A 13,450-nucleotide genomic window follows, 5' to 3' on the forward strand; every position below is an offset into this window, starting at 1 on the left:
ATATATTCTGAAAAGGCATCAGAATTTGCATTTGCAAGACCTAGATTGCAAGTATAGCAATTTGTATGGCCTCTAGCCTGCTATAGCGAGTTTCCCTTAAAAGGATTTAAACAGAGATGGGGGGACCACCATCCAACTTGATTCAGGTGAATGTCCTGCATCGGCTGTATTAGTATGGTTTGTAGCTTATCAATTCAACAAATATGGATATTTATAAGACATGACAAAGAAAAGATAGCAGGATAAATAGCCGTCATCATTATTTTTCAATAGACAATAAAACCCCAATTAGTGTTGACTCGGTCTTATGATTTAACCACATTTTTGCATGCATGATACTATTACCAGTGATAGTAAAAATTATTTTACTGCAAAAGCAATATAAAACGTTTGTGAAATATTATCTGTACCGCAGGAATTCACATCGGGTTTGGTTCATAAAAATTTAATGGTGTGTGGGCAAATGCTGAAAATTAGCAGAACGATTTACTCCATACATGAACAAGGTGCCCCCAGACCAGGCTACCGAAGTGGAATTATTTATCTTTGCTATAAAGTTTCCAGCAGCTTCAAGCCATGAAATGGTTTCTGATTAGTGACAAAGTTTCCATTATTGGCCTCTAAACCATCTGAATTTAATGGTTTCCTGTGTGGCTACCTTGCGTACCAGTCGTTTATAAACTTATAAAGTGATACGCTGGCCCATTTGAAACCTGTAAAATGCCAAGTCCTCAAATAACAATGTGCCACATGCTTCGTTATTAAAGAACCGTTGCATATTAACAGATAAATGATGGCCAATGTGCGTGAACAGTCTGTTTAGTTTTCAAAGTGATCACCTGGGAAGAAATGCACGAGAAAGCAAAAAAATAAACTCCTAACAATGGTCTATCCCAACAGAGGCCAAAAGAAGTTAATCCAAAAGTGCGTGGTTCTGAAAGAACGAAAGCCTGACCATTTTGGTATACGGGTCAGTCTGGACATTGCCTTTAAAGCAACGCATGAGGCAAGTGATGACAAGGAACTTAACATGGTGAAACGTGTTATATTAGGACAACGACATAAAGGAGACAAAAGACCACCTTTTCAAATGTTAAAGAGGCTGCAAAGAATACTCTCTGGGTCCACATTTCCAGTTTAGACAGTAAATCGTGGAAGTCAAAACAAGGAAGATCTCCCTCAGTAATTACTGACATTGATGAAGTTTGAAAAATTAGAAAATATTGAAAAAGAAACCCATTTAAGTAGAGGCACTACCATACTATTAAATTTCAAACACAAGCATATCCGTTGGAAATTCCCTATTGCAGCCAAATGTTGTTTGAAAATTGTGTACTATTGCATTTCGATAATGTTTTATGAGGCAGATTTGGTTTCTCAGCAGTTTCTTACCAAGTTATGGTCTTGTCAACCCTAGCTTTGTTACACTGACTGACCTTTTAAATTTGCCACAATGTCAAGTACGTCAGAATCTGGCGCGAAACTAAAGACTTACTGTAAGGATGAGACCTCAAAATGATGCATCCTCCATATTAATTGGAATGGAAAGACGAAATACACGCACGTAAGGACAGGCGTTAGCTTACTTTAACAACCCTAACTCAAAAATATCCATTATAAAACCTGCATGAAGCCAAGTTGGGTCTGAAATTTATAATACTGTTTTTCTGCTTTATCAACCCACTGACAGAATGTTTAGTTGCAAAACATATGCAGTGTCAAGTGAGGTAGATATTGGTTCTTCAGTTTGTTACATATTTACGGTTTTTATATTTTGCTATCCGTAGATTTAGTACATTGATTGCCCATTGCTTACCCATTGTTCATATCCCAGCACATTAAAATGATATAGGTTTTGTGCCAAACTATTGATTGAGAGGGGTGGGGGAGAGGAAGAGAGAAAGCAGAAAGGTTAGTAAAATGATTGTTTTACAAAGCGTCATTTATTTCTACATCAACACTTGCTTTAAAATAAGCTCATACCTTTAATATCAAGAAAGCAAAGAATAAAGATGATTAGGGCTAGTCCTTTTCCCTTCATCGACAACACTAAATGTTATGCATGAACGTATTTACAAGGTTAACAACGTTGTGGAGAACAACTAGACTTCCAATGATCTAGTATAGTGTCATTTTGCCATGATTACACGCTAAGTTTATAGAGAGAAAAAGAGAAAATATACAGCCATTATATTCACAAACTACTTTTCTATTTATGGAATGACTCTTTGTAACTCTCAGTCCAAACGTGTCATCTGTCTTGGCTCTTCCACCAATACAAACTGACAAAAATATATAAGACCAAATAACAGTATGTCACTGCATTTTTTGCGTCCCACTGATACCAAGTAATGGCTTAAGCCTTTAGTCTCGTGTCTCCGTACGTTCCAAGGACAGGAAACAATTTACACTAGGTTTCATGACTCTAACATGAACAGTACCCAAAAATGAACTTTACAAACAAATTTAAAACTGTAAGTGGCAGGGCGATTGGACTATTTGGCTCAATCGGGCCGAGCGTTAGCAATATCTAAAGATATATCTATAGAGAGCTAGTAATTATAAAGCGATGGAAGAAAGTTTTAAGTTCAATATCATATAAAACTTGTTGAAAAGTTAATTTCCAAATGCCATGCTCACAGGGGTCGCCGCGCGTAAATCCAAGGGACCCTGACAAATGATCCAAATTGGGCCCCGTGTTTGAAATTTCATTGCAATTGAATCAAATTTGTTGCAACAAAAATCCTAACAGCAAAATGCATATGACTAAATTAGAAATGAAAATGACAGAACATAAAGAACATGATTGTTTTCTAAAGTGGTGCTGAATTGATTATGGTAACTGACTCGGTGTCCGATATTGCCAAATACATGTTAGATTTATTTAGTCCATAAGTATAATATCGTGAAACTGAATAGGTATAACGGAAATATAACATTCACCTGGGGAAAATGGGAATTTAACACAATACCATCATTTTTATGACTTATAGGGATAAAGGGAAATAGAATGTTATAAATATCCAATGGTTGAACAGTGTGGGCTTGTATGACCTCATACAGGAGTTTGATATTGAGACTACATTTTGTTCATTATTTTTTTTTTCTAACGGAAAATGTATTGTTAAAAATATCCATAAGTTTAGCATATGTGGATTCCTATGGTGTCAACGAAAATTTAACATTACATCTCTATTTTGAAAAATATATAGGATCAAATCGCAAAGATAATACAATATTGTTTAGGTATATCATGCGCTTATCTCTATTTGGTAAAATCAAATACCTTGTGATCTACTATCAAACGTTCAGCGACTAAAATCCTACTACTAGTAATCTAATATTCAGTGCTATACCCTATCCATCACACCATTTGTAGTGACCATCTATGTGCCATTGTGAGGTACCATCATCTGCTTCTCTTCAGCACTAAGTTGTCTATTAACTAACACCGACACTAATCCATTAGTATGCTAATGTGCCACACTTAACTCCTCCCGTCTCAACAGTTTCTAAGCTACATTTAACCCATCGCATGAAATAAAGACAAATACGTCCGAAACAAAATATGAACTGAAACCTGGTAAGCAAAGATAAACCTGTTTACTAAATTCAAGGTGGCAAGACCCCCAAAACCATAAATCTGCGACCAAATGAAGTACCAAATCTCAGTATTTATCAAGCTACAAGGAGTAGCAGTGCAATGGAGAATTAAATAAAGGGCGACCAAAGCGACAAACATCATTACAACTTCTAAACTTCACTTGGCTCCACACCAGATTTAAAACTTATATGTTGTAACAAATTTCTTTAATTGTAAACAAGTAAACTAATGCCTGCCCCTAGATGTGAGTTGTTTCTCTCCAATCTGTTTAATACGTATAAAACGTTATGCTTTTATGTGATAGTACTTCAAACCTCTCCTCTTCTTTCACTACATGTGTGATAGTTTATAAGTATATTTGTGTGTATAATGAGCATATATTTAATCTTTCTATCTCTCTTTGCACTTCACTGGTAGGGTTATATGGATTATGAGTGGCAGTGATACAAGTTTTGTTTTAAAGGGAATGATAAGGATGTTATAGGTAGATATAGCATTTACTCTGTTTAAAAGAGGATACTAATGATGTTATAAGGGATAGGAAAGTGGGTTTTATAAAGGCATTTTTATTACTGTTTATTTTACATTCTACCCCGACTGATCAATATATGACTGGGTGTTGATTACTTCAAACGGTGTTTTAAATAGTAAATGTGGGGTATTGGATAATAAAGAACTGGGTGATGGACACGCCAAATGGAGTGTTGGATAGAATATATCTGGGTGCTGGACAGTAAACAACTGGTTTCTGAAAGCTCTAAAAGGCGTTGGTGGTATAGTCTCGATGTTAGATAGTAGACAACTGGGTGCTGGATGGTAGATATGTGGGAAATGGTTAGTAAAAACAGTGTGCTGATGGTACAGAGTGAGTGTTGGATAATATATAACTGGGTGCCTGATACGAGATCATTGGGTGATGGACACTCAAAACAGAGTGTTTAAGGTATAGTGTGCATATTGTACAGTAGATAACTGGATAATGTACGTACTGGTAGAGTTATCTGGATTTTATAAGGATGGTATGAATGATATGAAACCTACATGGTGATAGGCCTTCATATTGTTTATGAGAGGATAAAATGGAAGTTATAGGGAATGGGGAAATTTGTTTTCTTTATAAGGGATTAAAATTCCATTTTATACCATTCTTTTACATCCTAATCTATGTAGTTAGTAGATCCATGAGTGTTAGTTGCAACAAACAGCATGTTAAATAGTAAACATGAGGTATCAGATAGTAGATAACTGAAAACTGGATGATAGATAACTTGGCAATGGCAACTCCAAAATAAAAAATGTGTTGGTGCTATCATGTTGATTTTGGATAGCAGCAAAGTGGGTGTAGGATAGCAAATACCGGGGTACTATACAGTAGTTAACCACTGTTTGATTATAGATTTCTAAGTGTTGGATATTAGATTACTGAGTATTTTGATAGATGTAGTTTTCACATTACATTTCCAATTTGCCCCTTTACATGTGTAAACATGTTAAGTCTATGGAAATTTTTGACATTGCATTCACATTTCACCCTGTACAGTTTTCATAATGGATGCTTATGTTAAATTCCAGTTTGACCCAATAGAATCCCACAAATGTTAAACTTATTTATACTTTTAACATTACATTTCCTTTTATTGACAATAAAGGCACACAAAACACAAATTATAGCCTCAGTGTCAAATTCCCGTTAGAGTTTATAAAGACCTATGAACATTTTTGACATTCCATTTCCTGGTGTCCCTATAAATCCTACAGTGGTGATCTAATATTATATTCCCAATGTCCACAAGATTCCACCAGACCAATGGTAAATATCCACTGTATGCAGAATGTTCAATGGATGCTGACACATGTCAGTTTAGTGAAATATAATTTTCTAACCAATACTTAAAGTGTAGTATGCATCTTTTTGTTATGACCATATACATTAATTTTAAAAAAATTCCCCACAAAAAATAAAACAAAAATATAAACATACATTTGATTTCTGATCCATGTGTTTTGTATGAACTACTCTCTCTTGAACACCAGGGGTGGGGGAGGTGTGAAGGAAGTGTGTGAAGGGTAATAAAAAGCTAAATCCCTCTAAAACTTACCACATGGTAAAAAAATGTATCAACTTCTTCCGTAAATTTCCTTTTAGCCGTTTATGAGTAAATAGAGTTACGGAATGATGGGCAGATAAAAGCGAATCCTTTCATATTTTATAATTTGGGCCGACCTTGTTCAAACCTCTCGAAAGGTCTGATGGGGGCTTCCAAACCTCCCTGAAGTATCAGTAAAAAGAATATTAGTTTCCTTTACATCTTTGAAGGCTATGCTTAAATTAATTACATCAAGTAACACTTAAACATTAAAATAAATAAAATCTCATGTAACATCATTATCAATTTTATCTTCCAGTTTTAAAATAAATATTCTGAATTTAGTTTGGGCATACAGAAGGCATAAAGGGTTATAGTCCCAATACTAACACATACCTATATACACTGGTGATTTATGAATGTTTACAGTGATTAATTTAAAGGACTGTTGGTCATACAACACTGTGCATGAATTTTGCACATGGAACACCATTTTGAAGCAAATGCTACAAAATTATGACAATATTTAGAAGAGGTGATGTAAATGTAATTTTTGTGGTATTTTTTCTGCACGAAAAGCAAAGTTTGTTGTCAATACTTTGTATAATTACTTTTTTGGTCACATTTTCCTTAGCTGAAGACTTTCATATTTTGCATGGTAAACTCCACCAGGTTGAGTAAAAGCATGCATTTCCGTCACTTAATTATGACATTCTCATTAAAGAACAACCCATGACTCAATTGGAACCCATGAGTTTAGAATAAAGATACTTACTATAAATAAAATGGACGTGCTAATTATGTAGAATCTTTCAAAATCATCTTACAATACATATATTGGTAGCATAAATGCACTATCACTTGATTCTATCAGTAAAAAGGGAGGCACTTATGAAAAGACCCTCCTCTAATCCCAATGAACATAAGGTTGTTGTCATTGTAGGGTTTAACATTATTTTCAGCAAAAGATAGGCTATACATGGCAGCCAGTATTAATGGTGGAGGATGAACCTGGGAAAACCCGGGTTAGAACCACCAACCCATGAGAAGCTACTGGCAAGCTTTCTCACATACCCACATTGGCCAAACCCGAGATTCGAACCTGTGCACACAGAGGTGAGATGGCAGTGATCCATAACGGTGAGCGCTAGAGACCACTCGATGCCACTGAACACAAGGTAACCATTACAGTTTGAAATCAGCCTTCTCAATGACCCTGCACTAATTGTCTCATATATATTTGCAAAGTTCAGCAAGCAAATTAACCAAACATTTACACCAGTAAAGTATACTTTATAGTTAGATTGGTAAAACTTATGTCCTAGAAATGCTTAAAATGCAAGAGCCTTTCTCCCCACAGGGGACTCTGCCCCAACGTCCCCATGTCTGCTTTTGATACTCCCCTGCCTTCAATAGTACTAAATGATATTTCTGAATCTGCCCATAATTATTTCCACCCAACATTATCCAATGTCACTCTTAGATCTCAAATCCCTAACTGGAGTTATAACCTTCATGCTGTCTTTCTCTTTCTCTCTCTCTCTGTATAGGCAGAAAGTATATCTATCCATCACACAATATGCACTCAAGGCTCCTTCTGTTTGAATTAAATAACTGTACCATGAGATGATGGTCAGTTATGATCTTTACTTAATGCCCTGAAAATATTCAATAAATTATCACACTGAAAAAAATCTTTGTTTTTAACATAGTAGTTATTTCTGCTGAATTAAAGCATGACTAACATTGGTTATTATGCATTCCTGACTGTCCTAATAAAGCAGGGGTACACAACCTTTTTCGGCCAAGGGCCAGATTGCATTTTCTAAGACCATTCGAGGGCCACAAACACTAATTTCTTTAATATAATTACTGTTCATGGGACAGATTTCTGTCTTGTTTTAATTTGCCCTGAGGTCACTCCTGTATTATAGACTCTGAACCACTTCTATGCAAACATATGATGCATCAGTACCCAATACAAATTCACCAACTGGTTTTGGATTGGCCAAAATATAATGACTAAGGTGCACACTTTTTTAGATTTTCAGGTGCTGTTGTGCTATCAGAAATGCATGAAAAATGTTTTCCCTTCCATATAAGGTCCATCAGTGGCCACATCAATATGGCAATATTCTTCCTAAATCTGCAATCCCCAGGTCTAAAACTTTATGCACATAAGTGATATTCATTGTCATCGGAAAATCTAATACTGTATCTTCAAACTGTTAAAAGTCTTTGTCAATTCATGAACATGTATTATTTTTCGTCTCAAAGCTGTATTTCTGTGTAGGATTTATCAATGGTTGCTGATCAAACAGGACAACACTATACATCTTTTTTCATTTTTGAACCAAATTATATTTAAAGTTTAAACTTTCTATGTCAGCTGCACTATTTTAAAAATGTTCATAATAGTTTTGGTTCTTTTTTGTCACTTTTTAATCATTTATCTACTTATTCTGTGACTCTAATAAATCATAATCATCCATAAATAATTCTCAGGAGATTATGAGTAGCCTTTGAATAATCATGCAATGGAATTTCAAAATTTACTTCAAAAATGCAATCAGCATCTTACTTCTCTCCAACTAGTTTATTCATCAGTTGCCTATTTAAAGTTCTTTCTTGGCATGTATTGGTTTATTGACAAATGGATAGAGGTTGTTATTATGTAGATTTTTCATTCAACCTTACAAAGCTAACGCATATTCACACAAGTATTTCTTTTTTAAAATACTGTATTTCAATGTCATATTTCATTGTTTCTTTACATTTGGCATCACTTAAGTCTTTTGTCAGTTGCTAACTATTCTAAAGATTGTCCCATGAATCTAATTATCTACAAATCTGATTCTACTTTTTAAATATTATGTGGATTATCCATGTCTCTTTTTGATGAGTCAAATAGTGTCGACTCAGAAGTAATTGTATCTGGCTACAAATGAAGAAAAAAAATTATGATGACAGACTGATGCTGAAAACATCAAAGTATTTCAACCATAATGAAATGCAGTTTTAATTTTTAATTTAATTCCTGAAACTTCTGTATATAAAGAGACTGAAGAAATAATTTGGTTTCCACAGCCTAAAACTATTGCTTATGATGCTATCAGTGATGACAGATCGTAAAATCATTGAGATGTCCTTGAGGTTATTATGACACAATGAGTTTGAAAGCAGTTCAAAAAGGCCACTATTTACATCTGAGGTTTTTATCTAGCATGCACTGAAAAAGACCAAGGACACTCTGAGTGATCTGGAGTCCTAACTTTCAGAGATAGCAACAAATACTAAAGAACTACAACAAAAAAGGACTGATCACAGAATGATGACTAACCAAATACAATTCAAGGACTTTTACTAATAATAATAATCATCATCAGTTGTGACTTTGAATAATAATAATAATAATTATCAGTGGTTATAATTGCTGCTGTTAGAGTTAAGTAAGAACAAACAGACAACATTTTTATATGTAAAATTTCTTTATTTGTACTCTTTATCAAGTACTTCAAATGAACCAATAATTATCAATGTCAATTTGAGTAATTATTTTGAAGGATTTATCTCATATTTTTAAGATCTTTTAACAATTTAATGATAAAATAATTATAATTTCTTCACGATATAAGCATAGAAATTTTAAAACACAGTCATATTAGCAAAAAATCTGATGCTATCCACTTCTAATGAAATTCTGATAAATTAACAAAAACTGCCTATTTACAAAAAGACCACCTGTCCAAAAAGATAAATTTCAGCAGGTTCCTACAGCAGTTGCTATTGCATGTTTATGACTGAATATGTAAACATCCTGAAGCTTTCCACCAGCAACCACCCCTATAATACAGTTTATTATAGTGTCACCTCTGTTAGTGGCACAGAATAAAAGTAGTTGTCCATGAGGAACATAATATTTTTCTTCATTCAAGTGACATTCTTCATGATTCAGAAAATAAAGTGTCATTTTCATTCTATTTCAATACACACCCTCTGAAATCTTTAAATTTCCATCAGTATGATGGAATGATTTTCCCACCTGGCTTGTGCAAGGTCCACACATAATTTAGTTACGTTCTTGACATAGTAGTGAACTTTTTATCAAAAAATTAATTTTGTTATCACATCTTAAATAATATTTACCATTCTATCAGTGTACAATCAGATTATATTTCATAATTATCTTGCAAACGTTGTCTGATTATTAACAATTTCCAATTTTATTGTATAATAATTCCTTGTGCACTTCAATTTCACTTCTATTTACACTGCAACATTTGATCAGTCTCAGTTTTTGATGTAGGTTCTTTCCTTTTTCAGCCTTTGGGTGCTGTAACAACAAGCTCATCATAACCTGTGTCTATATCTATTTCTCTTGAAAACTGGACATTTGGACAGTTTCCAATGACAACCTCAGCAGTGGTGTAAATCAAGAAGTCTCCGACAACATGGCCTCCCACTACTGTTCCATTTTTGTCACTTAAGCTGGCATGAAGGTGGCCTCCTCCAGAGAGAGTTCCCACAAGGGATACTATTTCAAAAGGTCCCTCAAGAGTCTGAATCTGAAACAATTAGAAACGAAGATGAACAACCTGCGCCACTCAGAATGAATAGAAAAAACAATTGCCTTACAATAAATTACATAACCTTCTGCGTCATATGCAGTTATTTAGTTACTGCCAAAAAAATTAAATTCTTACATTATCTTGGCCAAATCAAAGAAGTTGCATTTGCTTAATTTCACAAATTACAAAGCATAAAATGTTACCAATTTCAGTATTAAAAAACTGAACTATTGCAACCAAAATTTTTGTCATGAGTGTCAGTGCCGTTTAGGACAAATATTTCAGTTACTAAAATAGTCTAACTATAAGAACTGATGTTTAGAATGGTAACTGAATTCCAATCAAAAACATCTGAGAATCAAAATGGAATTATCCATTGATATACAAGTTACTTAAACACTTACCAAACCTGTCTGTGCAATACATTTTTAACAAAATTTGTTGTTGCCCTTGTTGTAGTATTATTACTATTGTTGTAGTCATTGTTACTGTAGATACCAGCTGCTTTATTGCATGTCACACTTTATGGTTCATGTCCTTTTCTCCAGCATGATTTATTATGATCCTGTTTAGTCAAAGAACTGACATCTGATCATGTGTAGTCATAAGGCCTGACATCCGATAATGTGCAGTCAAAAAGCCTGACATCTAAGCATGTGTTGTCATAAGGCCTGACATCTAATCATGTGTAGTCATAAGGCCTGACAGCTGATCATGTGTATGCCTAAATCTGGATGACCAAATACCACACAGCACCAAAGTAGCTGAACACACAGACATAGATGCAGGGAGCATACAAGGATAAATAACTAATCTTAGTTTCACAGCATGATGCATGCGGTCATGAAACTTTATTATATCCATGAACTCTAGAAAACAATACATCATAATACCAAAAGACGGTTACTACAACATATTTTGTTCCAAGCACACTGCTCATTGCCATGCATTTTTATTCATATCTTATGCATCCCTTTTGCACAAAGTAACTTCTGTATGCATGTTTATAAACAATTGATAAACATTCAAACAGTGTCCTACAGTGGTGTATGTCATATTTTGCAAAAAACTCACTGTAGTACTGTTAGCCATCCTTAATGTTGCCATGGTTACACTGCCAACGCAAGTCACAACAAATGCTGCAGCCAAACCCCTCTCTGTGACAAACTTCAATAGTGATGTCTTAAGTTCTTCCCCTGGTTTCAGACGCAGGGCATAACATTCCGCAAGAGCAACATTTGAGGACATTTTTTAAGTCTGGAAAAGATGAAATATCAATTCAATCACAAATACAATAAATTTCAACCCTTACTTGATCTAGAATTACTACGTCAAAGTTAAATCATGAAGACATTTTGAAACTGAAAGAAAGCAGATTTCAAATCACTTTTGGTGGAAAACTAACTGTTGGGAGTTCTAGCAGAAATATGCCAAACAAATTTTCTTAATAAACTAACCTATTGAAACCATTTAAAAAGTGTACAGCTATATGTGAACCCTGATGGATGCACTGCCATACAACATTAGTGTGGTATGCATTGCAGTAAAGACAAACATTAACACTTTTATTTTCAAAGCAGCCCTTTCTTAAGATCACATAGTTTTAACTGACTCTAATAGACCATATAGTACTGATACCAGATACACAGCCCCTTTAACTGCTCTGGTGACCTGAGTGGTTGGAGCATATGCCTTGGATGCAGGAGTTCACAGGTTCAAACCCCAGCTGAGTCATACATAAGACTAATAATATGGTACTAGCAGCTACCTCACTTGGTGCTCAGCATTAAGTGGTTAGTATTAGAACTGGTCAGCCTGGTGTAAGAATAATCTGACTGGACGGGACATGATGCTACATGTCGGCAGCATGATGCTCCAGTGCTAGACATCACTATAAACTGCCATACTGCAGACATTATAGTGATATGACTGAAAAATTGTTAAAGCTATGTTAAAAGTCCAGTTCACACACACAAAGCCCTTTCATAAGTTCCCATAGTTTTAATAGACTATAATAGACCCATATTGTACTGATACAAGATCCTGTAGTTTTAACTTTACTGATTTTTATAAACACTTATAATCCTGATAATGGATACACACTGCTTGACCCATAAATATCTGCCATGAACTATTTCTGCTTGTCCATTCTTTTCACAGTCCACTCCAAAAGACAGTACCTTATGGGGGAGGGACACCAGTCAATCCCAAAGCATCTCACTTTCTGACCATGCAAGAACATGCATACCTACTAGAAACTTTGAGTCAAAAATTAAAGTCTATAGTATATATTACATAACTAGGCAACCAAAAATCTGTTTTTTAAAAGTTTTCTGTTCCCAAGAAAACAAAACTCGTGTACCTTTCAGCATCTTCTGACAGTTTAGTACAACTAATTGTTAAAAGCCATCAAAGCCAAAATATGAAATTAAAACAAGCTAAACAATTTTCTAAATAAGTATGGTTGCGAAATTAAAAGATTAAAGCCCAAACAAAAAGATCAATACTAAAAACAAAAATGAGGCACAAACAAAACAGACAAAAGATATACAACATAAATAGTTGAATATGGCAAACCAAGAACAAGCAAAAGAAGCTGATGACAACTGAAACTTGCTTAAGTCAAATAAAACAAAAAATAATAAATGAACAAAGAAACACCCATACAGGGCAAATAAATATTAAGCGAAATGAATACAATGGAATGAAAAGTGAAATAAAGAAAATGTTCACTGAACATAAATGTCAAAAGAATCTAAGAAAATATGAATGATACAATCAAACGCCAAATGAAAATAATGTTATTTAAATGAAACCAACTAATATCAAGCTGGTTAGCTTACATAAAATGTAACAAAAAAGGAAACAAACACGAGTAGTTTCGAACCACATTCAACTATCAATTTAATCAAACATTACTGTCAAATGAACGAAGCACAGCAGTTAATAATCAACTTTATCAAAAGAACACGTTTAACTGCAATGTAATGGGAGATTACATTCAAGGGGAAAGAAAAATTTAAGCATGGCACATCTAGTGAGACAAAATGATATAATAATTAATGGACATATTTCCTTTGATTACTCACTGAAGTTAACATGACACCATCCTAACAGCTGATCTGTTTTATGATTGATTAAATACTCTACAGCAAAGAATTCATGCACTTTAAGTGCCAAAACTCCCATAA

General features: G+C 34.3%; 1 protein-coding gene across 8 annotated transcripts in view; it reads right to left on the minus strand.

The window, feature by feature from the left end:
* Positions 1-9,160: 9,160 nt before the first annotated feature.
* Positions 9,161-13,450, minus strand: part of LOC149805163 (uncharacterized) — a 53,843-nt gene continuing 49,553 nt past the window's right edge. For all 8 annotated transcript variants that reach the window (XM_089947926.1, XM_089947911.1, XM_089947907.1 and 5 more), the window contains 2 exons: positions 11,334-11,516; positions 9,161-10,256 (listed from right to left, as the gene is read on the minus strand). In XM_089947926.1, coding sequence (XP_089804052.1) covers positions 10,011-10,256; positions 11,334-11,507 — 420 coding nt within the window. In that variant the 5' untranslated portion in view covers positions 11,508-11,516 and the 3' untranslated portion in view covers positions 9,161-10,010. The remainder of the gene's footprint in view (positions 10,257-11,333; positions 11,517-13,450) is intronic.

This window comes from Sinohyriopsis cumingii, chromosome 2 (genome assembly GCF_028554795.1).
Source record: "Sinohyriopsis cumingii isolate HCF-2022 chromosome 2, ASM2855479v2, whole genome shotgun sequence".
Classification (NCBI taxonomy): Eukaryota; Metazoa; Mollusca; class Bivalvia; order Unionida; family Unionidae; genus Sinohyriopsis; species Sinohyriopsis cumingii.